General features: G+C 41.8%; 1 protein-coding gene across 4 annotated transcripts; it reads right to left on the bottom strand.

Moving 5' to 3' along the window:
- Positions 1 to 308: 308 nt before the first annotated feature.
- ZC3H7A (zinc finger CCCH-type containing 7A) lies at positions 309 to 25,477 on the bottom strand. 4 transcript variants are annotated; one of them, XM_042864221.1, is made up of 23 exons: positions 25,418 to 25,477; positions 21,109 to 21,212; positions 20,023 to 20,062; positions 19,001 to 19,198; positions 18,255 to 18,413; positions 17,068 to 17,148; positions 16,924 to 16,962; positions 16,113 to 16,143; positions 15,344 to 15,624; positions 13,496 to 13,703; positions 12,458 to 12,522; positions 11,994 to 12,186; positions 10,152 to 10,313; positions 8,969 to 9,165; positions 8,643 to 8,740; positions 7,421 to 7,602; positions 5,428 to 5,504; positions 4,756 to 4,889; positions 4,260 to 4,365; positions 3,662 to 3,770; positions 2,962 to 3,095; positions 2,468 to 2,631; positions 309 to 1,225 (listed from the first exon to the last, which is right to left on the bottom strand). In XM_042864221.1, the coding sequence occupies exons 2-23, from the start codon at positions 21,174 to 21,176 to the stop codon at positions 1,036 to 1,038; spliced, it is 2,916 nt and encodes a 971-aa protein (XP_042720155.1). In that variant the 5' UTR covers positions 21,177 to 21,212; positions 25,418 to 25,477; the 3' UTR covers positions 309 to 1,035. The 4 variants fall into 4 exon arrangements, with proteins under 4 accessions (XP_042720155.1, XP_042720156.1, XP_042720154.1 ...); XM_042864222.1 differs by having other exon boundaries at positions 21,109 to 21,209; positions 25,418 to 25,472; XM_042864220.1 differs by lacking the exon at positions 25,418 to 25,477 and adding an exon at positions 21,525 to 23,359 and having other exon boundaries at positions 21,109 to 21,209.
- Positions 25,478 to 27,117: the final 1,640 nt, after the last annotated feature.

Raw genomic sequence — 27,117 nt, 5'->3', positions numbered from 1 at the left:
GCGCGTGCATCGAGCAGCGAAAGCGTAAAGCAGGAGAACAGTTCAGAAAGGCACGCGGTGCAGGCAGGCTGTGGCGCACGAAGTGTTTTTCAGCCCCGCGCGCCCGTCCGCCTCGCCGACCTTCGGCTCCACCACGTACACAGCACGCGGCCAACGTCATTCTTCAAGCTCCTGTAATTGTTTGTGCCAAGAAGGGTGACTAAAAGTGCTCGAGAGGAGGGAGAATCAGAAGGGGGAAAAAAAAAGGCAAACAAATGGAGCACTTTTTACAAAATCTCGGTCCTAAGAAGTAACACGCAGAAAAGAGCTTTGTGTAAAGTTCTCTTTATTACAGGCAACATTAGTCCATACAATAATACACAATACTGACATACAAGTGTAATCTTTCAAAATCGTCATTTAAACAGCAAAGACCAAGAAACAATTTCAACTACTTCATTTTCAAAAATGAATACGTTTTTCCTCCCACGATCCTTTTTCAGTAAATTATATTGAAACATACAAATAGAGAAAAAATACCCATTCAACATATATTGTAGTTAAATGGTTATTTTGTTTAAAATCTTTAATAAGAAAATCCTTTTTAGCAACCTACATATAGATAAGTAGCAAACTTTGTTTTAAACAAATCGTCTCCATTACAAGATCTGAAGAATATTCATCCATCATTTTCTTAGCCCGTAACACTCTGCTTTGTAATACCTTGATACCGTGAAGTTTTTCAGCTGAAGGACTGACGCTAGGGGGCTTCCTAGACATTACAACCTCTCTCCTCCTTCTATTCCCTAACTTTCTGTCCAACAGGAGGTGAGAAAGCACATAATACTTCAGATTTTTTTATTCACCGCTCTGCTTCATGACAGCACAGACAGGTCCACTCAATTCCCCTAAATCTACTATATTTTGCTGTTCAGGAGGAACAATATATGCCAATAAAAGCAGAAAACCTGCAGCTTTTCTGTCACATGCTTTTGATTATTGTCAATTGTTCTGGTTTATGCTTCCAGCTGGCAACGTGTATGTGTCATCTCAGTATTAGTCTAAACCTTTAAACAAAAAACTATATTTTCCAAAGTCATTATCACTGGGAGCAATCAGGTGGTCTTTTCTTGCTTTGCTGAGCTTCATTCTTAAAACTTGTCTTCGTTCTTCCCACTCATGGAGTTCAGCATTTCCATGGGCAAATTTACAGTTGTTTCCCTCAGTGCAAGTACCAGCCATATATCTGTTAGGACAGACTTTAATCAGTGTTTCTGTAGCTAATCAGTAGCACTGTGATGGCAACTGTTATATCTAGGTATTTTCCCCATCATGTTTTTCAGATGCAAGAGATTCTTATGGACATAAAAATAACTGGAAGAATACTTGATTTTTAATAAGATGAGACTGTTTAGCATTTGATTATACTCTTCTTTCCTAGCTGTCAAGTATTTGTGGAGGAGAAGAGATGACTGTTCTTTGTGACACCTTACTGAGTTATAACGCTTGACATCTTTCAATTACTTGAGGTATTAATGTAACTGATAATATGACCTTCACATTTAATTCACTAAGCTGCAGAACAACCAGTTTTAGAAATTCCATTAATTTTGTTTTGCTAACTAAATTTGGTTCTGGAGTATTCAGCATGACTCAGGAATTCATTATGTTCTAGTATTTTTCTGTTAAATGGTGAGCATACCAGTTGATATTCATTTTATATTGCGTATCTGAGCTCTGTTTCTGTTCTGAACACCAAATTTAGAATATTACTAAAAATGCATTAAACAGGGCACATAAACTAGCATGCAGTGCCTGCACACACCAAATAACTTGCTTTGTATGCTGTGCAGTCTCTCAAGAGATTTGAAACGTTCAAAATCTTTAACACCATATCAAATGGAAAAAGTTTATGAATGAGCAAAATTAACTTTTAACACCAGAATGCAGATTTCAAAGTTTTCAACCTCCCAGTAAAACTGCAAAAGTGCAAAGAGATGCCAGCAGGCTTACCAAAATCTACTCAGTCAGGTAAGGCTGCATTTAAGGATTAAAGGAAGCAGCAAAAAGAACAACCAAAGCTGAAAAAAAAACAACAGGCTGTGCCAATAAAATTTCTACCTGCCTTAAAGCTCCGATTACACTGTCCAACTAGAAACTCTTCTTGTGTTCCACGGGTAATGGAAGGCAGATGTCTAAGCTCACAAACAGTACTTTTTAAGCAAGTTTCTTTCCCTGCTACTCTAAACTTGTGGCCCTTTCTGAAGATCACACAACCATTCGCTGGGTTCCACAATGAGGAAGCTTGTCACTCTCCAACTTCTAACAGCACATGTTCAAATACTGTTAATCACTTACCTTCTTGTTGAAAGATACATGCAAGAAAAGAAATATTGCAACGCTGTGCTCAAACTTGCAATGGCACTAATTATTTATACCATGAAGTGGAATTTCTCAGTTTACAACACAGATCTTAGAAAGCACATACCTATCACAAATACTAAAACATCCGGTTGGAAAGCGATACTGCCAGCAGTTCTGATCATCTTCTGTGTGGAAAACCTTCTCTTTATGCTTTTCAGAAGAAATGTGACCCTGCCACTGTTTCTCACTATTACAGTTCTTCCCACACATCCAACAGTGGAAATCCACCTGTTTAACAGCGTGTTTGAAAACAAAGCATTGAGAATTCAATTTTACAAGCACAGACATGTTCCTAATGCGTTTTAAATGTTTTCTTTATGTCAGCCTGCAAATTGTTGCTTAGCTTGGATACAGTTACTTAAACAACACCTGAAGTTTATGATTTCCACTGGCTTTAGAGGATCCCAAAGAAGTGCCTCATAGTCTCAGTTAAATTGTGCATTTAGCACAGCTAGCTATGAGATAAGAGAGCAGCAGGAGAGTAAGGACAACAGCACATTACTGACTGGGGAGGAAAAAAGAAAGCACGATCTTACATTTACACCTATGATTACTTACTGTTACTTCAGCATAATCAGTTGGCATGTGAATTTGCTTCCCATTTTCTTTATTTGCCTGAGCAGCTGTATCATCTCCTTTTTCTGGTTTTTGACTTTTTAGCCATATGTCATACAACTGCTCCAAGTCTTGAACTAATGAGAGCAGAAGCTAAAATAAGTAATTAGCAATTAAGGCAAAAGTCTGAGAATACTAGATAAATGACTGAGTTTGCAAGCATAATTCAGTCCCCACCTATTTCAATAAGAAAAAAAAGCAGCACATGCTATAGGCAGCTACACGGTTTAGAGATAAGAACCAAGAGCAATACGAATCTCTGGCTACTCACCAAGACCTGTTTCTACCTACACAGAGGAAAGCAATGCATTGCGTATTTCCAACAGACACACAAAGTAAAGATAACTTGGTAATCTGCTCCATGGACCGATATGCTACTTCTAACACTTTAAGAATATAATACAAACTACTTTGTTATTAAAATACAACTCATCATGTCATGAATATTTAATGCAGCTATTTTTATTTAATACTATTTTTGAATACTCAGCCAGGGCTCATTCCAATAAATTAAGTGCCTTCAAGGCCTACTACAAAAAAAAGGTAGCAAAGGAAAGTTGATTAGTAAGTTATCGAGCAACAAAAAAGAAGAGCAGAGCAGTTAGATTTACAGCATTGCTTTAATCTCTACTTTTTTACTTACTGCTGTTCTCCTTCATGTATGTCCACATCTCTCTCTCCTCAGGACTGTGAGCAAATGAGCAGTTTCCATCATACTGACATTTCTTGCCTGAAGCAATATGATTGCACAACTAGAATATGAATTAAAAATACATTCGCCATGAATATAAAGTAAAAATGGTGATAGCAGATTTTATTAAAGTTACGTTTTCTCTCACCTGACAGACATTTACATTACATGAAACATAAAACCATGCCTGCTTTGTAAAGTGAACATAGTTTGAAATGCAAACTGTTAATTGCAAGCACCAGGCCTGCTTTTTACCTTCTATTAGATTACCACATCACACAGATGTTTGGAAGATTTCTAAGATGATCACTTAAAGAACTAGAATTTAGTTAAAGCATTTTTAAGTGATCAACTTCTGCTGATGAGAGAGGGCTTCAGGAACTGAAAAGGACTAATCTCACAGGTTAAGGCTGAACTCTGGAGAAACACTTGGCATATTTCCACCAGCTCCCCTGGGAATTTCTGCAGAACTGATGAAATCAGGCCAGTTACTGGTATTTTACAGTTACTCAGTTTTCTTAACGCAAAAGGTTATTTTAGGTTAACGTACATCAAACTGCAGAGGCACTTGTTTCTTTGCAGGAAGGGGACGAATGGTCATCCACTTCTTGCGCTCGTTAGACATTACAAGCACCACGCGGCGATCTTTGGTCCACCTAGAGAAAAACAGATGCGTTCAGTGAAGAGAAGCAATAGTAACCAATGCGGCTCTGGGCAGCCTGGTCTGGTGGCTGCCAGCCCTGCACACAGCAGGGGGTTGAAAGGCGATGATCACTGCGGTCCTTTTCAAGCCAGGCCATTCTATGGCTCTGGGATAACAAAAGGTACACTACTAGATCAAAGCAGTGCCAGGAAAGACTACAATGAATGTTTACTCCATCCTTCTAGTTGGGATTTAACTGAATTTTTCTAGAAACTCTATTATGCTTCAATGTGCTTTTTAAAATTCCTTGTATGACTTCTTTCCTTGACAAAGTCACAAACTGTTCCAAAAGAGATTTTAAGCCGCTGACAAAAGGCAAAATTTTTGCTGCTGTCTTACTTACGGGTGTCTTGCCTTTGCACTGCAGTATTTTCTGTTTCTGTCTGGCTCATTAACTTGACCATTCCTCCAGCACTGACCACAAACAAACTTCATCTTCAAATTAAGTGATCCATATTTCATTTGGTTCCCAAGGATCTTACGCAAAAACAAGAACAACAACAATGAAAGGTATTGTGTATCTGCAAAGAAATCCACACATAATTATGAATTATGCCCTATGATAAAAGTTTACGACACATGTCCGTAAGCTGTAGTTACACTACATGCCTTGTAATAGTTTTGTCTGAAATTTCAAACCTAGGCATTTTTTAAAGAATGCATTTTTAACTTATTTCTGATTTAGGCATATGAACCCAGAAGCTGCTGATACATCATATTATCACTGTACAGAAGTCCAACATATTGAAAAGATAATTAATTGCCCTGTGGCAGATGCCTTTGAAATGGTACTTAAGTTTTCTGTTTCACCTATGACAGAATAAGCAAAGCAAAAAAGGAATTGTGTTGAAGAAAAGCAGGCGTTTCAAGCGTAAGCGCAATACGGAAGGCTACGCTGAAAGTTTGTTTAGGGAGCATGAGAAGTAAGCAATTTCTAAGATACACTACATTATACACAGACCAAAAAAAGAATCAAAGTTGCTACAGCATCAGTTTTAAGGCAAAATGAAAATACCTGTGACCCGTGTGCACTAGCTTCCATGTTCTGCCAGTATTTCTTTGATTCTTGAACAATAGTGTCATGTGAAATACCTTCAAAGGAAAGTTAAAAGCTCATGAGCACTTACAACTAATCTAAAATTTCAGACATGATCAAATTGCTGTGCTACCCAAGTCCCAAACGTTTATTTACGTATGTACATACACATACACGCATATTAAGAATCTCACCTCCAAAATATAAATGTAGTACATAACCTTACATTAAAAAGACAAAAGTTTCTAAATTACAGACTGTCCAACTACATAAAGATGCATCTCTGAGTATTTGTGCAAACTAACTTCTGTAAACATATCCTCTGCCATCTCACTAGAGAACTTGCATTTTATTACACACACAAAAAAACACAATACCAACTGGCAGAAACTAGACTGCCTCCGTCCTCTTTAAAAAGCAAGCCCTGCTAATTAAGCTTTGTTTCAGGAAGGCCATTCTTACAGCTGTTTTGGCTAAGGTTCCTATTGGAGCTATACAGTGTTCTCACATACTGTAACAGTTATTACTGCAATTCCACACAAACAGGGTCTATTATCTGTGTTTGGATTTGTGGGTTGGTAAAATGCTTCTTCCCTGAGGTAGGATTTGTTTTCTTCCCACACCTTACGCTCTGAAGAGAAGCCTGGTGCTGAGAGCAGAGAACCAGAATCGGAACAAGATCCAGAGCTCTAACTGACTTTAGGGAAGTATGAGGGCACCACAAACACATCCCTCCAAAAATAAAACACATCCTTCTGTGACAAAACAAGTTTCCTGGAGAACCCAACCCTTACTTCAAAATAGAGATTACAGAGTAAGTATCTGCAATGCTGGACTTCGTAGGGGCGGTGGCTAAGAACAGAAAATAACCGTTTTATTTTCACACAGAGACCTCTAAATCAGCTCAGGAGAGACAGACTGGAAATCTGCACAGAAACAGTCACCTCTTATCTCTCTCTGACGTCACATCTGTGTGACATCTTCTGTTATCACACTGGTACAAGAATTGAGATAAACTGAGGAATAAACCACCAGCAGAAAGGGGAAAAAATGCCAGTGACACTGCACTACATGGGGACCTGCCAAGCTTCCTTCCTCCTCTGCATCACAATGATCCAGCACTGCTTAAATAAAGTACAGTCATACAGAGCAAAGTAGAACAAATCAGTGACTATGCTGGGCCATAAACCCCTTATTGCCAACAGTTCATTGATTACTTTAAATTTCGTAACAAGAAGATTATGAAGGGTTTTAAACTTCTGAACAAGGAAGGACAGTAAGTACAGAGACATACAGTTCAAAAGACATCAGCTAGAAATAAAGTACTGAAATCTGTTATCTTCAAAGAAGCCAATAAAACCCAGCAAGAACAAAGCAAAACAAAACAGCACTCTAAATATCCCGTGTAAAGAACAACAGAAAAACTGACTAAACATATAGACTACTGAGACAGGATGCCCACCTAGAAGCATTTATTGCCTGGCTTACTACATAGGAATACCAGATCAATACTAAGCTAAACTTAGAATTCTAAGTTTAACTACAAGGAAAACAAGGTTCTTGCATGTGGGGACGGATTGGAACAATGGCATAAATAACATACACCAAGGTTTTGTTTTCTTTTTTCCCCGGTGCTCCATGAAGAAGATATTTGATCAAGATCTTCTAAACTGCGAATGCTTAAAATTAAGAAGAAATCTGGTTTGACTTGGATTTAATAATCACGAGAGACTTCAGATTTCATTTCAAGAAAAAGACGTATCAGGTGATAATAAGCCGTTCTGACAGTTTTTATTATTAAAACCTTTCTAACCTTCAATAGCAAGTACACTTATCAACACTTTGCACCCTATTTACACAGCTGTTTCTCTAACGTGCTGCTACGAAAGGTTTCAGCAGACTGGAAGTCAATGCACCTTCCCCAGGTAGGTACTGCAGCAAAACAAAATGAAGAGCATTCTGTTAAACATACCTGTTTCTTTTTGCATTATCCAGACTTTAAGCTCTACCAGACTGTGAGCATAAAAGCATTTATCCTCTCTTAAGCAGCCATAGTGTACCTCGTGTCTGCACAGGTCAAGCTGACACCGAACTTGGAAAGGGCGAATTTTGGAATACTTCACCATAGTTTCTCGCAAAATGTGGACAAGGCACCTATTTAAAGAAGAGTCAGTCTTAGATATGTCTTAACATGACTTAACGTGTGGGGAAAAGATGTAAAATAACCCGCCATTATCACAGCTTACTCAAATGCCTCTATAACACTCACTTGAAACCAGCGGTTTCCAGAAGGAAGCAGCACCTAATTATTGTTCCTAGTCTGAGTAAAGCAATTACAAATCAGCGCTCCTGCAAAACCAAGAACTTCACCTTCTACACAGCATTACTGAATCCAATCCAACTGGATCATTGGTTTCGAAGCAGCAAAGTGTATCACGTTCACTTTTAAGTATACATTCTATTTTCACACAAGAACTTATTCTTTTTTTAAAGCATCATTAAATAAAGAGTTGATGCGTCCCAGTAAAAGCTTTACTCTTACAGCTGCAGTATTTCCTCAACGTAGGGAAGTGGAGCATGAATAAAGCAATTAAAATGCTCCTACTTCCATTTCTGTCATATAAAATTTTAAGTGTATGCACTATAAAAAATCCACTAATACTGCTACGAAATCTTTTTATCTTTCGAAGAATAATTTAAGGGGCTTCTGCCACATTGCCTTGCATGAATTGAATTATTAAGACCTACGGTCTAATTCAGGTAATTAACTGCAGGTAATTAAGGTAAGCCTGTACTTGACTGACTGGGTTAAAACTCAAGAATAAGCAAATTAGACTGAAGAAAGAAGATATTCATAAAATCCTATGCAAGTTCAGCACCACACAAATAATTATACCAATGCAGCTCACCAAGCAGACAAGCTGCTAACAGGCTCACAAAGAAGTAGGAGCCAAACACAAAGATGGATACCACTGGTTTTGAATGCATTGATAATGACTCAGCTCTCACAATTTAGTTACACAGGGCAATCCTTGTTCTCAAAGCTTGTCTTAGCCATACTGTCAAAACACTGCAGTTAGTTAGCAAGGAAAAAAAATCATCAACAAGGAAGAAATGAAAAATCAATATTCAAGAATGCCCCACAATCTTTGCTTTTAATTTGAAATTCAAAGGCATGGTTATTTCAGACATACTTGTTATCTTCGAAGTCATGCATAGCAGGGTGAGAACAAGAAGATGAATTATCCTTGTTCCTTTTGCTTATTATTCTGGGTTTATGATCAAAACATTTCTGGAATAAAAAAAACAAGTAATTATAGAGTATTTGTTTAAATATATTTAAAAGTATACCTCACCTTAAGTATTTTATCATAGACTTCAGCTAGTCTCTACTTCAAAGCTGGTCAGATTATTACTGAACACACATTTCAAAATTTACAAGTCAGTCACGAGCAAAAGCATTTCTTACAGGATAACTATATTACCTATTTTTATTACATCATTAAAGATAAAGCAGCACCTCACAAAGAAACATAAAGAATCCATGATGTTCTTGAAGAAGTCGTGACACGGTGAAGTTGATCTTTCCATTCCCTCCAAAAAGAGCTTCTCGACTAAAAGCTCCTTTGCGCTCCAGTGTCCACACATCTATCTCCTCCTGGCAATAGGCAAACGTGCAGTGCCCTGGATATCGGCATTCCTCTTCAGCAGCAACATCTAAAATGGTAACACTGAATTTGACGCTGCTTTTACATAACTTCTATTGTAAGTCCATCTTAGAACCTTTATCAAGCAACATCTGTTGTGAAGTCTAGCCGATAGGAGCAGCACCTCATCTCACCTCAACTGATTTGTGCATCAGCCTTTCTGAGTTTTAACTTTTCAACATCTCCATCAACTATATTTCTGCATTTTAAGGCAACAATGCTGAGAACCAAGAACCTTTCCTTAAATACAGTCAGATACAGCTGTTAATTAACACACCAGTCATCTTGCTTGCACCATAAGCAGTCCATACTGCAAAAGAATATTTTCTTGCTATTGTTGTTTTGCATATTCAGCACTCGGAATACACTGCATTGAGGGCAACAGTATCCACCAAGACTGTGTGACAGTCAGACCAGTTCTTTTGCAAACCTACAGGAAGCTGAAAATGCTGTCCTGCAAGTCCCTCCTAGTCCAGAGCATGTTTTTTATTGACAGAGACTAACTTGTGATTAGCAGGTGTGCACACTGACAGACCTGCTGTAGTCAGAGAGCATGATCTGTCCTCCCTCTCTCCTGCTGGCTTGCCAAAACAGAGACACGTATGCACACCAGAACTTTTGGGGGAATGTCAGAGATCAGAAGGGAACTCCTTCTTTGCCAGTCTCCATTTATCCGTACTGCATCCGTACACAACTCGCAGGAAAAGAAGGAAAAGGGAGATGGCTTAAGGGGATACAGTAAAATGAAGCAAGAATATAAAAATATCCCACTCAAAAGTAAAGTTACTCATGATGAAGAGCAGAAGTACAGCTCATGTTTTCCAAATAATCACATTGTCAAAACACAGCTTCCCTCATGACTGAGAATATACAGAACCCAGTAACTTCCCCATCTCCTCTCACATATAAAATCTCATTCAATACTTCACCGTGATAAACCTAAGAGATATTAGTTCAAGCACGAACATTAACATTCACCATCTGTAACACACCTACCTTTACATATATAATATGGTCCCACATATTGTGTTTTTGTTGGTCTTGGACGTATTTTTTTCCATGATTTATCTTCAGAATTTTTTATTCTACCAATTAGAATATCCTTCTTACATTTATGTTCTAAATTAGGGTGGTAAGCATAATCCAGTAATTTAGGACCTGCAACAATCACGAAATGGCTTATATTCACATAAACCGCAGCAAAGTTTCATAATTTCCATGCACAGATTGGCACATACACCCAAAAGTGAAGTACACAAACACAGTGCATGGAATCCTTAATTGCAGCAGCAAGTCTGAAGAACCACAACTCATCAGCAGCCATGTTGAGCAGAACAGAAATAAACTAAATACTTACAAAATGACCAGTTTTGGCAATAACAGCATGGAGGGAGTACTGCATTATAACCTTGTAAGTACTTTGGGACAGCTACAAATCACTACCTTTTGTCAAATTCCAAAGTATATTTTTCCATAACACTATTTTTAAATTTAATTTGCGATTTACAAGAAGTCTACACAGGTGAACTCCAAGGATCAGAAAATGGCTCACTTAACCTTCATTTTTTATTATATTAAAACAGCTACTATGTTCAGACTCAAAACAATAGGTAAGAAGTACATGTGCCCAAAATACAAATGTCAGTCCCGAAGCTTTGTTGTTTGGGAAGGAAAAGTGTGCCTTTGCTTATACTTTCGCTTCAGGATGACATTCAAGTGAAGATTATATTACACCTAAAAGAAAGACATCCGGGAGTTAAGTTTGAAGACTAGCAACGCCCAGTGACCTTCACTCTTTGCTACTGAAGGGACTATGAAAACAAGCACGTGGCCCATTTTCCCTGGACAAGTTGATGGAACAGTATAATTTTCGGTTATATAAGCAGGAGATTCTTAAAGGCTTTGACAGGGAAACAAAGAAACAGAAGAAATAGATGTGTTGATATAAAAAAGAGAAGACAGTGAACACACAAAGTATTTCTTTCAATGTTCTACAGCTCCTGTGCCTTTAGCATGTTTCAAATCACTTCATAGATTTTTCTTGTAAGAATAATTTCAACCTAAAAAAAGTTCTTGTAACTGCAATAGCCATCATCGAAATGCCTCAATACAATTCTCTGCAAGATCCATTACTATGGAGTACTTTAATATTGACACCTGTAACTTGAAGCACAATGTCTGTTTTTTAAGATTAGTCTTAATAAAGCTATTGCTCCTAGAATACAGCTCTTTTTAACAGCAGCAGCTCAGGCCTAAAAGATTAGTTATATTAAAGCCCAGTACAGGTTAGGATCCTTTCAGTCAATACAGTGAAGTTAATTATTACTAAGGTTTGGAAGCCTCATGATTATGATTTAGAATTAGTCTGGAAAAAAAACAATAAAACAGATGGGATGTGAAGGTTACCAGGTACTTTGAACTGCAGTTCAATTCCCCATGGCCAATCAGAGAGGGTATTGCAAGTTTTTTTTAGTCTTGAGCAAAGGTGTCATTCTTCACAGTACCCTGGGCATTGGGAGGAAAGTGAATACAGAATGTGAATGTCCTTACATAGCTGACCTACAGCTTGGGGAAAGCATGTGGTGACTGGTGGTGGTTTTAGAAATCAAGAACCTAGTAGGACAACAGATAGAGACAAGAAGAAAGAAGATAAAAAGCTGTTGAAACATTCTACCAGTTCCTTAATAACACAATCATACTACATCTGCTAAGAACAAGTCAGAATTGAACGCTATTTAGAAGCCAAAAGTACTTTTATTTGTTTTATTTCACAGTGTTTTAAGAATATGTTTTTGTTTTGTATTTAAATCAATCCAGTCGGGTCCCAGCGCCCCTTACCTTTTTTAACAAAACATAACTGGCAGGCCTGTCTTAGCTCATGTGTGCCTTCTAGTGGGTTTCTTCCCGCAAGTGCTGAAGATACAGGTATATTAGCAGTTGCACTGCTAAAAACATTTGAGAAGTCATTTCTAGTTTGACCTGAAATTCCCATGTAATTTTCAGACCCAAACAAACTACTAGGGCCATTTATCTGTAGGAAGAAAGTACATTTTACTTGAGTTACTTGAGAAAGTACATTTTACATCTCATTTCATTTCTTCACCAAAAAAAAAAAAAAAGAAAAGCTTATTAAAATTATTATTCAAAGCATTAAAAAAGTTGCATGGAAAAAATCAAGTACAAACTTAAGTACGTGTCATAAAAGTGGATGCAGAGATTTCACATACACTCATTAAGACCTACGTTAAACCCTTGATGTATCAACATCTGAGCTGATGGAAAAGAGAACATTAAATACTTACAAACAACGGAGAGTTATTGCTGCTAAGTGTTGGTGTTCCATCTCTAGAAGCTGAACTTGAAAGGTCTAAAAGAAAAGTTTCAATTACTTCAGTTTCCCCAACACATCCTATTCACAAAATTATAACTCCCGAAAAGCATTAGGTATCAGAGTATCAGAGGTTTGTTTTTTAACAAGCAACACATCTTGCTGTTGTTTGCTACCCACTTCTGCACCTTTTTTTTTTCTTTTTTTTTTTCAAATTGTGCGAAATCCCCCTTGTAAACATCTTGGTTGAAAAATAACTAGGTAACCATTGTCAGTACAACCACCTGACTAACAGTAGCAACAGCTCTGCAGACATTTGCTGAAGGAACGTAAAGAGAATACTAATGCTGGATAAAAAGGTTAGCTAGATAACCAAAACTTATTTATCAAAAATACAGATATGCAAGAGGGATAAGAGGATTCTTCTATTTTTTAATTTTATTTTGTTAATTTGGCTTCATTCTTAAGAGCACATTCTGTAACACTGGTGATTAGAGATAAAATTTATTTCTTCTTTTCTAGTTCTCTACCTATTTCTTTCCATTTCACCACATAATCACCTGCAGCTTGAATCCAAACATGTAATGTTGCTATCTTTTCAAACTACACAGTTATACCAACCATCTTTTTAGGTCTTTTCATGTTTATTGTCAAATCATCAGCAATGGTTTATGCTTTGTTAAACAGATACATACCCTGAAGCTAACATGGCTCCTACTTAATCCTTGTTCACCCAAAACTAGTAACTTCCACAATAAACGTAAAAGAAACGAAGAGAAGAAGCTTAAAGAAATTATGCAGACCCAAAGTAAACAACAGCTTTCTTTATGAAATCTTGTGTACACCCAACACTGATAATCAGTACAGCTAAAAACGTGAGCACAGACCATATTTTCTGCACATGCTAAGCACTGCTGAGTAGCAGTAAAAATCTGTTAAACAAGGAGTCAGTCTGACTGTCTCCTACCTCACTCTCACATCATAAGGTTAAATATTAATACTCCTTTTTTACCTCTTTTTGGGTCACTGATTGAAAAGGTGCTTAATGGTGAACAGAAATTTTCCAGTGAAGAAGCCAAAGGCTGTGAAAAGATTTCTGAAAGAGAGGGAGTAGGAACAAATCCTGTACTGACGGGCAACGTCCCCAGCAAAGAAGCAGAGAAGGGCACACTGGGAGCCACACTTCCTGCAGGAATAGGTCCCCTGGCACCTGTAGTTTGCTGTATAAAAAGAAGTTTAAAAAAAAAAAAAAAAGAAAAAAAAAGTTCACACAGGAAAAGAAACCACCTCAATACAATCTGTAACAGCCTCCCATTCTTCCTTTTAAGAATGTTTTCAATAAGTTTTTGTAAACCTACAGAAGAACAACGACAAATACACTACAGTACTGTAGAGAACTGCAGAAATCACATCTCAATGCTTTAATGCAAGGAGTCATCTATAAATCAAACTTTTTAAAGGTTCAGTTAGCTGAACTGAAGAAGAAATTTTGAACTTTTTTTGAGTCAGAAACCTACACAGATTTTTCTAAATAAAGAGACCATAATTCAAACAGTAAGGAGTTAAGAGTTAGCACTGAAATGGAACCTGGGGCAGTACCAAATGACAGCACTGTCTATGTAAGCCAATTTACCTTCTTCCCTCAAAGGAAAACCACGCATCCTTCCGTACACCTCTGACAGGGACGTGACAGAATTTGGGAGCTTCCTTCCCTACATCTCACCTGCTGCCACAAGAAGCTCCCTCCTTGGCTGGAGGCTGATCAAACTGTCTGCACAGAGTGGGCAATGTCTCATCCCCAAGTGCATTCAGGTTCTATATTACATGAGGCTTCAATCTACCTCAAAAGATAGCATTTGCCATTACTGTGGCAAGTTTGCTATAATTTAACAATAATTGCAACTGAAATTTCCACAACAGATACAACAAAATGAAATGCATAAAACTTACAGTAAGAAGTCTAAGCATCTTTTATTTTAAGAAATCAAGCTCAAGACAGAACCAGTTCTGCAATCAATCTTTTTTACAGCTGTATCCATAGCTACATGAGAATTAAAAATCACAACTAATTGAAAAATTCAACATGCCAGATCCTCATTTAGTAGTGTGATATTAAGGGCTCCAAATGACCGTCACAGACACAGCTCAGAGTCAGTAACCTTGCTATTAAGTTCAGCCATTGCTGCTCAGCAATCAGAACTTTCACTTTGACTGTCAGTTGAGAAGCTCTGCATGCTTTGTATGCTCTAACTCTAGAAAGGCTGTGTAATGAAGAATAACTCAAAAAAACCTCAATTTTTCCAATAATCTCTTCTAACAGATATGCAAAGTTAGCCTCACAGTGGCCCATTTCCGGTTATCTGCCACACAGGTCTGGACAAAGCTCTGATTGCAGAGCTACTGCTTGGTGCACTAGGAGACAGCAGCGCAAGTACTGCTGTCCTGCAAAGTTGTAAGCATGAGCTTGACTTTGCACAGTCCCGGGTGGGCACACCAAACATCCTCAGGTTCACAGAGGCCTCAGTTATAACAATATACACCAGTCAGACTTCAATGGTCTGCTTCGCTTTTCATGGCATTTCCTGGAAGTAATATCTCTCCCACAGAGGCACTGTTGGTAGCAGTGTTTTTCAAAGCAGTCTCCATCTACGAGCAACCTCACTCAAATCTTCTAGCACACAAATCCAATAGGATTTCCCTGGAGCTCTGCCACGTCCTGGTATCTTTACAGCCACATTTGCAAGCCCACACGTCTGAGCGGATCAATCTGACCATACACAACTACAGCTCAATGTAACCATAAAAATTAATTCACAAACAAAACAAGATCTCACTCAAAAGAAAGCAAACAAAGTTTTACCATTATGCTTTCATCTGGATCAGGCACAGAATCAAGTAACTCATCAAGTTCTTCACCAATAATTATATCTCCATCTCCACAATCCAAACATGCTTCTGGCATAGAGAAAGAAACATTTCCTCCGTTTGCCAACGTTGCAGAAGGCAAAGAAGCTTTTTCCACTTGAAGAGACATAACAGAAGATAAAGACGATATGGGTACTGATGCCACTTTAGACAATTCAGAAACAAAGGCTGATGAAGAAGCAGAAGAAACCGTATCTTGCTTCTGGTCAGATAAATCTGGAACAGAAAGACAGGAATGAGTGGAACTTTTATTCAGAAGTGTAAAAACGCCTCCCCTAACCTTTAGCCTGATGGTGTCAGGAGAGAGAGAATAGAGAAACTTGAATTGTAAAGCAAAACTACATTAAATATCTTCCAACTCATATGTACCCATCTCTCTGTGCTCATATACTGCTCAAACTTAAAAAGACAAGAAAAGTTACAGGCTTGATATGCTCCTGAACCTCTGGCACGTTCTCCCCTCCTTATTCTCAAGTTTAACAGGTCAGTGAAACAATTATATTAATAGCAGTTCAGTCCTATCATGATGAGGACTGGCTCAGCACCTGAATGTGTAGTTTCACAGATAAATATATCAGACTTTTGACACAGATCTTGCAAATGACAAGTTAAATCTTCTTTAAAAAATTTTCATAACAAATACAACTAGAGATATTACGTATCTAGTTTCCTAGTATTAGTATTCTAACATACACAAGACTCACCTAACTCAATATCTTCTACAGAAGAAGAATTCTGCAAGTGAGAAAAAACAACTCCTCTCAGTACTTTGCACAAGAGTCTTTAATATTTTTCAAACATATATACTTACAGGCAGAGAATGTAAGCCCTCAAAATTAGGTTTAATACAACTTCTAAGTTATGAAGTCCAGTGGATTTAAGGGTGAAATAATTTTTAAGATAACGCATCCCACTGCAGACTGAAATACAATTGCTGTACCACTCAAAACCTGTAACTAACCGACAAATAAAAGAGCAGTGAGCCGTTCTGGTGTTTTCCTCATTCTATCCCAAGTCCTCCTTTACAGCTAAATTGCCTGTTTCATCTGAAAAAGTCTTTAAGACAAAGGAGAACTCTTCCTTGGTGCTACTCAGACACATTAGCTGTAGGAAGACAAACACCCATTTAGCTACTAATGAAGGTCAAATTTTGGCAAACGTAAATCTAAAGGCATTTCACCTCAGCATTCTTCACTTTCATTACTCTCCATGATATAAAATAAAAAAACACATTAGCTACATCCTTGCCTCAAGATGTTAAAAGTAAATATATTCACTGCACTAGATTTAAAGTTCTAGCTCATATTCATTCTACAGAGATAACCTGAATGATAATCTCACCTCACCTCAGTCTGCAATAAGTACATTGCAAAGCGGGATACAGAAAACAACAGAACCCTGAAGTCCAAAATAAAACGTCAAGTGCAAATTTTCACTTAATCATGGTGAAATGATGAAAGAGTTATTCCCTGCAGTTTAAAGTCAGCTTATGCTTAACAACATGTCAAAGCTCACCTGAGTTGATATATCACTAGAAACAGAATTCGAGGGCGGCTGCAATGAAAAGACACCTTCATTAGCTACAAAACTGATATCAAGGGAAAAACTCAACATCTTTGTTAAAACTGTAACAATTTGTGAGTTAAAACCAAATCTTACCTTTGCTCTTACATATGCTTTCCTTATTTTTAATCCTAATTTTTGAGCTAGTTCTTGAGTAAGCTTAATCACACTTTCATCCTGAAAGAAATAGAATATCATAACGTACGTGGATTACCATCTAGTGAAAGACAACTTTTTACATCTCAAATACTCTTTGTTCTGCAAGATCTCTACGTGCACGATGTCTCTCAATGCACACTATACTCTCACAACCATGGGATTGCAAGCTGCACTCAGAAAAATGCAGATCCTCAAGCAACATAATTTTAAGGTCTGGGAAAAAAAAAAAAGCCAGAAAACAGACAGTATCCTGCTCTACTGCTTCTCTGAATAAAAAACAAAGATTTTCCACAACTACAGCAGTTCAGAGAAGATGCAGGGTGTGTACACACACACACACACACACACGTTTACACTATTTATGAGGTAGAGAAAGGAAAAAAAAAATCACCTCAGTATTTTGCCCTGTTATCTATCCATTTTAAAAGAAGATTCCATCAGCATGCTCATTCGAACAGGAATGCATTTCTGAGGCGAACCCCTCAATCATCCTCACACTCTGCATTTTAGTCTACAGTATGAGCAGGCTCAGAGTGCCAAATTAGACTTGTTCTAGATGAAACAGAAGTGCTGCTGGAGCACACCTGCTGCGCTCCAAAACAACAACAAAAAAAAAGCATGGAAATCAGACTGTCAGCAGCCTCACTGCAGCCTGCAGATCCTGTTCTGCTACAGCACCCACTGCCTGCTGACACAGACGTAGCCTACAACTATGGGTCTCATTGAGCACGGCTGAGAACTACATTACTAAATGCTTGGAGAACAAACATGCCACAATCACATGCACAAATACTAAACTTTATAATTACAGGTGCTTTTTCTCTTTAGAATACACTTCTGTCTAGAGAATCTTAAACAACAGTTAATTCAATGGTTCTATTGTTTATGCAGCTTATGGCGCTTGATCCATACAGGAATGTATTTCTTTAGGTGATCTCATTGCCTCTGCTGAGATCTGCTATCAGTCTTCACATCCAAAGTAAGCAGTAAGAATGGGAATAAAAAAAACAACGCACCAAAACCTGCATTTAAAACAAACAAAAAAGTAATGCTCTTGATGTAAGTGCATATTTTCTGCATTAATTCTGTAGAAATAGCTACAAACAAATGCATCATTTGCCTACCTGTGGCACAGCAAGAGAACATTTTGCTACAGCATCATAAGCTGTCTTATACCTTCCCAGCTCGTTCAGTGCTTTTGCTTTCCGATAGAGTGCTCTAAAATTATTTTCATTTAACCTTAATGCTATCTCACAGTCTTCTAAAACCTTTTCATGCAGTCCCTGCGAGGGAGAGAAAAGAAAATAGGAACTAATCAGAATAATTTTTATAGTTGGAATGTAGAATTTGAGCTGTATTAGACACAGGTACTGAAACACTATGAAACATCCACCAAGGCCCCTGTACACCACACATATGAACTGCCCTAAGCCACTGACCTATGCAACTAAAAAGTTGGCTATCACTCATATAGAATCCAGTAAGAGGGATGAAGACAATTTAATTCTTTCTCAGAGCCATGTTATCGCACAGGCAAAGTGGCAGACTCAGGAGCAGTCAGCAACAGAAATAGATTAAACTACTCTTCTATCAACTTCCTGGCACGACTGTTCTGGAGGTTGGTGGCCTGCTCTGTGGTCCCTGGGGTCCCTTCCAACCCAAGCCATTCCACAATTTCACAGTTCTGGCTCTTCTGCTATTTATCTAGTATTGGTAACTACAAACATCCAGGTGACCACGCTTGTGAAAAGATGAAACAAAGCAATACCAACAAAGCAACACCAACAGCTTTTCACTGCTAAACTTTCCATGCCATCACAGTGTTAGTAGGTGATTCTCAAGGAGTGATACTGTTTCAATAGAAGCTTACCATATTTGAAAAACATGCTATCCTGTTTACATGTAGCTTCTCTAAAATATCATCAGACACATGGATTTCTTCAGAATTAGCATAATCTGCTATGTTTATAGCTTCTGAATAGTGATTCAGCGAGCCCCTCCAATCACCTTCTCGATACACATCGTTCCCTTCATTAAAAAGATTTCTAACAAGTTCTCGTATAAATAGCTGTAATAAAGAAAAACACTCGTGAACAACAGTATTTGTTGTGTATCTTCCATATTTCCAAATACATATTTAAACAAACAGAAAAATGTATACTTGTAAATAAATGGAACAGAAATGATTTTTTTTTGTCTACAGTAGAGTTTTTTTTCCCAAGACACTCCCAAATACTCAGCATCACAACACATGCAGATGGAGCAGGCGGAAGGACTTGCAGCCATTGCTTTGTGTGTGGGACTTATCCAAGGCGTATGTATCTGTGCTCCCCGCACTGTTAGCAAACAGCAGCCACAGCAGCTGGCAAGCCAGCAGCACACAAAGGCTGCTTCCGCAAAGCAAAAGACTTTTCCAATGTAAAATGTGAGCATTAACAATCTGAAGTAACGCATTCTTGAGTCCAGTGATACAATTTACTGTTGAATAAAAATACTAGAAGGATGTGTGAAAATGTAAGCCCCAAAATTATACTAAATAGTAACACATAGCATAACCAAAATCTGTTACAAGAATGTGCGACTCAAGTCCTTTATCTCACTTTGCTGCACTACCCTAAACTTCACCAGATACAGCATGTCATTTTATCCAATGAATGCCCAAATTCATCCCTAACACCAGCAGAGCTCATCTGAGCTGCTGAGCAACCGTCAGCTGTCCAAATATCTGAATACCTGTAGCACAATTTATGTAGCTTCTATGCTGAGACATTTTAAAATTACCATTCATACTGTATTATTCCTTAAATAATGATTGAAAGCAAGAATAAACATACCAAAAAAAAATTAAAAAAAGAAGAAACACTTCTGGAAATGCAAAAGTAATTTTATTACCTCATATTGTTCTTGTGTCCCTGGGTAGGGCAAAGTAGATCTAGAAAAAGAAATTACAAGATGCACTTATGGAACACACGGCTCACCAGACAGTCACAGCAGACAACACTGGCTCTTACTTAGAAGCAGCATTGCTTGCTGCCTAAACCCAGCTGTGTTCTTCAGCCTGTACTGAACAAGGCAGGAGTGCTGCTGAGCAGATTTAATTAAACAACAGTGTTTTGCTATTACTAATGAATCATTTTCATTTAAAGCTACATAGCCAGTCTCAGCTCTCCTCTTCAAAATGTATTACAATTTTGAATGCTGAGTTTAAAAACTCGGTGCTGTTTGTTTAAAAACAATTTCCTTTTTCTTCTCCAGCATGTAGGAACAGTTTCTGTATGACAACCACCACCTTTCTATAAGCACTATAAAGTGACAAATTACCTGTCAAAAGAACACACCAATGTTAATTAAGTCATACACATAACACTGAAGGGTTTTTAAGAGTTCTTTCATGTGACACCTAACAGATTTTCTCTGGCAGAAAACAGAGGCATTTACCTCCCTTCGTTCAGGAAGAAAACCAGAAACTCCCTCCCTTCCCTTTCAGGTTAACCAAGAACCTGGTTCTAAATCAGTTTTAAAAGCGCAGGTTTTTTTTTTTTTCAATGCCTTATGAGAACAGTGAAGGAATGTGAAACTTCAGAATCTGCTTAAGTTAGTCAGGATCTTCTAGGGGAGACCTTGGCACTGATCCAAGCACAAATTAACTGCTAAGAGGCTTTTTCAAGTTAAACTTGAGCTCCAGAGAGCAGAAACACCCAGGCAGCAGTGCACAAAGCCAGCAGTCAGCAACAGCCCGTCTCAGGTGTGAGGGCCATAAGAGGAAGGGGGATTTCCGGGCACCCAAAAGGTCAGAGCCGATTTTTCCCAAAGGCTGAAGAGGAATACCCACCCACCCCATCTGCTCTGTTTGGGAATGAAGCAGGGACTCTGGGAAGAACCAAGGGCCCTCTGACAGTACTAAATTATAGGGACTTCCTCAGAGCCGTCCGTACCCACAGACACGTACACCCACAAGAAAAGAACGTAGCACCATACTCTATAAACTGAAGTCCTTTCTTAATGTCCTGTTGTCTAGTGCTTCTTTCTTCCGACGCATTGGACATGTTATCCTGAACATCCACGTTTCGGATACACACCTCCTCAAAAAGGAAAGCAGACAATGCAGTTAGCAGTGCTGGCCGCAGCAGCCGATGCCCGCAGCCCCACTGCTCCGCACCTCCCAGCCCATTTCTGCTGCCTGCCGCCCTGCACCACAGCAGCAGGGCTGAAGCGAGCCGCTCACGCCGCATGCGCACGTTACTGCTCAACCAAGCTGAGCCTCGGAGCTTCCACGGGCTGCTGTAACAGCTCTGTACTTCATTTGTTTCAGTATTCAGTAGAAATTACCTCAAAAGCCCAGTGTATTTATTAATAAAAAGACAAGGTGATTAGAAAACTACTGTTAGAGCCACCTCCCGAGTCTCTCGCTGCCGGCTGAGCACTGAAGGGTGCCTGGAAGCAGGAGCCCAATCCTGCCTGCGCAGACCTGCAGACATCACAGCTGGCAGAGACCACCTGCTGCATCTGTAAAAACGAATGGCTTTCATTCCACATCACCATCCAAACATTTAAGCATCATCTCACTAGTTTGAATTGGTGATTTTTTTTCATGTCATTCATTTAATGGACTTACAATCACTTAAGTTAAACAGGCAGAATAGATGTGTGTAACACCCAAGAGAAAGCTGCCTGCAGCACAGTTCTGCTGCTGCCTATGGCTGCACCTCGCTGCAACAGAAGAGCCGACTTCATTTTAACCAAAAGATCAGCAAGACAAATGTCCTATTCTGAAAACCCTAAGACTCTGAATAAAAAATAACGACCTTGAGAGATGTATTTTTTGGAAGAAAACTAGTTTAAGTAGGAATTTATTTCACAGCAACAATGGAAAATGAAAAGAATGAAAACAAAATGAAACACTTCTCACTGAATTGAACACATTGCCAACTGAGCAGAAAACTGCTGGATCAGATCCTTCCGTTCTCTGACTGACTTGGAACGTTTGCAAACACTTCTCAGCAGCCTCCAACAAGCGTACTCCCAGTTAGTGCTGTTCTACATGTACCTTAGTGAAGCACAAAGAACTGCCTCATTTTCCTAGAGTCACCAAGCAGAGGAAGGGAAGCCCCCAAAGCCTGCATCTCCCAGCCCCTCCATGGCCCCCAAGCTGCAGCAGCACTGAGCAGCAGGACATGGGGATCCCCAGCAGCAGCACTGAGCATCAGCTGCAGGGCTCCCAACAGCAGCACTGTGATGGGCTGTTCTGACAGCACATCTTCACGCAGGAATAACGCTCAGTAATCCACTCCCACAGCAGCAAATAACCAAATTCTTTCCTGTAACTGCTTTTCACGTGATTTTATGCATCCCCTTTTCTTCTGCAAGTTATTACTACACAGGGAGATACTGGTACATACACAAAAGACTTAATGTCAGAGAAACATTAAAGATATGCTATTGTTGGTGAAAAGAAATGTAATGTAAATGCCAAAAAGGAAATCCATCACCCCAATATGTTTTGTTCACTCCTTCACATTCAGGATTCTAACGAGGCTGGTAAGAAGTTCTCACACAAACGCAATCCAGCAGCAGTCTGGGCACTCACCGCCATCAAAAACGCGGCAGCAAATTGAAACGCACTTCAGCCCCTGCACAACAACCCATCAGCAGTACCTGCCCACGAGGTCTGTGCCAGCACTAAGATCGGCTTTGCTCTGCTAATTGTAAGCAATCTCAGCACTCCACCAACTCAGGTGACACGAGTCCGGTGTCGTAACAACTGCCTTTATCTATCACCTCTGGCAAAAGCAACTCACACGTTGACTCTGGAGGATGTGCAGATCCGGCTCCTGTAGCAATAACGCTGATGGAACTGTTACAAACTGGCACCACAGAGAAGAGAACAGCAAAGTGATGAACATACGCGAGCAGTGTCATTTACTACTCAAAGCACTTTTCTATTCTCTATGTACTCATTTTCATCCGTAAGACATTCAGGCAGAAGCTATCCTTCCTTAACATACAGTCATTTTGCCCCACTATTTGATGATTTTGCAGAAGATTTATAGCTGTCTCAGACACCACCTCCACCAGCATCTCTCCCATCCACCTCCTGTTTAGACCATCTCGTGCAACCAGAACCATGTTGGACTCAGTTACATACAAAGCAAGTAAATAACAGGATCCTGACTTTTAGTTACTCATTTTCAGAGTTCACAAAAATCACCTATTTAGCAATAGATTTTCCCCCTCATCTGAGCAGACAGAATTTAAAACAAATGTGGATGTGTACATATACATATACAAGTTAAAATATTGTTTGTATTACTATAAAAGCAAAGCCTACACTCTTGCTTTACTCTGTACAATTCAGTGAAAAGAACAACCTAAAGCAAAGGAAAAAGTATGGGATGCTAAATACAGAGCAAAAACAGACAACTCATCAGTAACTAAGGCTATAGGCAAACACACTGTTGCATTAGAAGTCGTTTTTCTACAACTGTTGCTGTATGACCAATTCAAAATCTGTTTAATAAATCTGACACAGGAAGAAAAGCTGCTGAAATCAAACAAGTTGAAGATCAATTTATACCACTTTATCATCACCACAGGCTTCAATTCAATCACATCTCACAAAAGCAGAAGCAAAGGGAAAATTCACTGCTGACAGCCAGCATCACCTCTTCTGACAGACACCAGCCAGCCAGACCAACAGCAGGCAGGAAGGACAGCGAGTTTGCACCAGCTCTGGCAGACAGAAAAACCTACACTTCTCTCTTACACAAAGCTGCTTACACCTCTTGCTGGTTACCTGCTTTCCTTCCAGCACAGGGCAAGACAGTGCTCTTGTTTCTATACTTTGTCAGTTCTGAGGCATTCAAGCCGAGCTGTAAAAGACATGACAATACATAGGATGCACCTGGGATAATTTTTTAGGCAAAGGGGATTTGAACACAACAGATGCTGGGCCATCCTGCAAAGCAAAATGGATCTTTGGAATGCTAATTAACCAATTCACACAGAACACACAGAGAAAGTTTTGATTCAGTCTTTCTGCAGATGGAACCCAGGTGCTGGGGTTCTGAAAAGGATGAGCATGCTGTAAAACCTCGAGCCCAGCAATCACCACTATTAGGTCTCAGGTGGTACTTTTCAAAGACTCTTGAGCGGTTCAACAGTGGCAGCAAAGCACGTGAACACACATCGTGAAGACCAGCACGGTTCTGCTGCTGTCAGAGCCAAGGTGCCCTCGTGGAGCACCCAGCTGCAGCTCACCCGTGGGTGCCCCTGCTGAGAGCTGAGGTCTGCAGAGTAAGGAGCGGGGCAGGGCCGAGCCTGACCTGTGCAGTGCAGAGAGCTCACTGGGAGGCGCAGAGAGAACAGAGGAAAAACACGCAACGTTATTTGGGGACAAGAGCTGTTAGCGCAGGGAGTTCGCGACCTTCAGCTGACCAAAGGCCCCGACACGGCTCCGTACTGGCCGCAGCGATCACAGACGCGCACTGTAGCCCGGCCCCCAGCGCCGCACATCCACCAGCAGCGCTCCGCGTCCACCGAGCACCACGGATGCGTCCGTACGGACGCGGCTTTCCAAGAGCTGGACGCGCACCCTCCCGCCACGCATCACCGAGTTCACTCGCTGGGTCACAGGAATCCTAAACCGACCCTCCGTACGGCACGGAGCACACAGAAACGCCCTGTGCCTCTATGGCGGGCGGAGAGCCGCGCGAACGGCCCGAGCGGAGCCGCCCCGGGACGGAGCGCACGGAAAGGAACAGCGGCGAGCCTTCGGTCCGCTCGGCCAGAAACGAACCGTGCCTGCGCCCCGGCGCCTTAAAACTTCACTCGGCGCCGCGAAGTTCACAGTTGTCAAAGCCCGTCCGCGGGAAGGAAAACGCGCACAGCCAGGCCGAGTCGGCAGCGCCGACGCGAACGGCGCCCGCCCGCAGCGCCTCCCGCCGGGCCGGGGGCTCCCGCAGCCGCCTTTGTTCGCGCCGAGCGGCGGCTCCGCCATCTCCAACAGCGGAACCGACCGGCGCCGCCCAACGCGGCAGGGGAGGGGAGGGCCGGGCCGCTCCGCCGGGAGGGGCGGGACCGGGGACGAGGCGGGGCGCGGCGCCCACCGGGGCCCGGGAGCGGCTGACGACGGCGCCCGCGGCGCGGAGAGGGGCGGGAGCGCTCCAGCCGCGCCGTAATGGGCCGCGAGAGGAGGAGAAGGAGGAAGAAGAGGAGGATGAGGAGAGGCCCCGCACCCGAGCCACCCCCCCGCTGAGCGCGAGCGGCCCGTCCCGCCGCGCGGCCCTACCTGCTGCTCGGGCCCGCGGGAGCACAGCGCCGCGGAAGGCGGAGCCGGGCGGCCTGGCGCGCGGCGGCGACGATAGCGACAACGACGACCACGACGGCGGCGCCTCCTCCGCTCCGCTCCGCCCCCGGTGCCGCTGCCGCGCGCGCCCCCTGCTGATGGGAGGCCGCAAACACGGCCCAGAGGACAGCGGGATGCGATTGGCCGGAGCGCCGGCACCGCGAGCTTTTTCATTGGCTTAGCATTCTTGTTTTGGAAACCTGCACTTTTGATTGGTGGCGGTGGGGAAAGCTTTTGGTACTGATTGGTTGAACGCTTTGCAGCCTCCCACCGCCTTCTGCTCCCGGCTGTCGGCGCGGCGCCTGAGCCTCTGCGTGTTCCGGGCTGCGCGGCCACTCCCGCGCCGCGGGCGGGACATGACAGCTGCCGCTGCCCGCAATAGGAGCCCTGGGCGGGGCAACGCAGGGGCTTTTAAGCCTCCCCTCAGTTCTCCCGGAAGAAGACTGACGTAAGAAGACGACCCGCGGCAGCCATCGCACCGAGTGACGGCATCAATCCGCTGCGGCGCGAGGGAAACGTCATTGCGTGAGGGACAGCGAGCCGCGGTCTGTTCTGCGCATGCTCATCTCCGCGCGGGGCTACCGCGCATGCGCTATGAGCTGAGGGGGCGGCGGGCGGAACTGCGTTGTGGGGCGCGGGTCGGGGAGGTGCCCGGCGAGGCGGCCTGCCCGGTCACTGGTTTTCTCCCTTTTTGGGCACCGGGATGGCCCGGCAGCGTGTACGTTGCTTGTCCGTACGGGCGCGAAGTCCAGGACTCATTGTGTGTTCTTCCCGTTCGTGCCGGAGCCCGACAGAACGTTCTTAAGAAACCTTTCCTGCATAACGTGAGCGGGCGGGAGGCCGCGCTGCGCTGCCGGCATCCACGGCCAGAGCGGGAGAGGTGACGGCCGGACAGCGAGCCGTCGGTTCGGTACGCGTCTGTGGAGTAGAGCTTCGGGAGAGGCCCGCGAGCGCGGACGCGAAGCCAGGGCGGTGATTTCGCCGCCGGGACTGCAGGAAGGCGGGAGGAGAAACGGGCGGAGCATTTGCGGCGCTGCGCGGTGAGGTCCGCCCGTCCCGCGCCGAGCTGTTGGCGCGCTGGGCGCTGTAGCACAGCGGGCGCTGCGGCGTCTCGTCCCGAGCGGCACGGCCGCGCTCGGCGTTTCCTGGCTCTCAGCCCCGCGCTGCTGCCAGGATCCCGGCGCTCACCGCCACCACAGCTCGCTGCGAGTCGCAGCGCCGGGCGCCCCGAGTGGCACGGCGTGATGTTAAAGCCAGAGGGACGTGAGAATAGCCGGGCTGTCAGAGCGGCAGGGAACGAAGCCGGTGTGCTAGAAAGACATTGCCGAACGAACCACTCGATTTGTTCACGGGCCGTCCCGTAAGGCAGCTGAGCCACAGCTGGACCTGTGAGTGCTGCTGCCAGCGTGCTTGGGAATGAATGTAGCAACGCACTGTAAATGTCCAACAAAAATACGTTCTTTGTGGAAATAATACGTTTAGCTTTTATATAAATTAGGTTGGAAGCGGTAATGCAATTATCTTCCTTCATTTGCTTGAATTATTTACATGACTCAGTAGCTAACTGCTCTGAGAGCAGACTAGTAGTCACACCTCAAGTACTGTCACGAGCCAACAGGTGATCATTGCTCCTGTTACAGAAA

This window comes from Lagopus leucura, unplaced genomic scaffold (assembly GCF_019238085.1).
Source record: "Lagopus leucura isolate 7727_CA_CO unplaced genomic scaffold, USGS_WTPT01 Super-Scaffold_760, whole genome shotgun sequence".
NCBI lineage: Eukaryota > Metazoa > Chordata > Aves > Galliformes > Phasianidae > Lagopus > Lagopus leucura.
This window is presented reverse-complemented; position numbering and strand designations above follow the sequence as displayed.

Excerpts from the sequence above, each read along its gene's own strand:
- ZC3H7A (XM_042864220.1), bottom strand. The coding sequence starts at position 21,659 with ATGAAAGCCATTCGTTTTTACAGATGCAGCAGGTGGTCTCTGCCAGCT. Across the intron at positions 20,063-21,108 it reads AAAGGACTTCAGTTTATAGA|ATCTACTTTGCCCTACCCAG; the intron begins GTATGGTGCTAC and ends TTCTTTTTCTAG. Across the intron at positions 12,187-12,457 it reads GCAATAACTCTCCGTTGTTT|ATAAATGGCCCTAGTAGTTT; the intron begins GTAAGTATTTAA and ends TTCTTCCTACAG.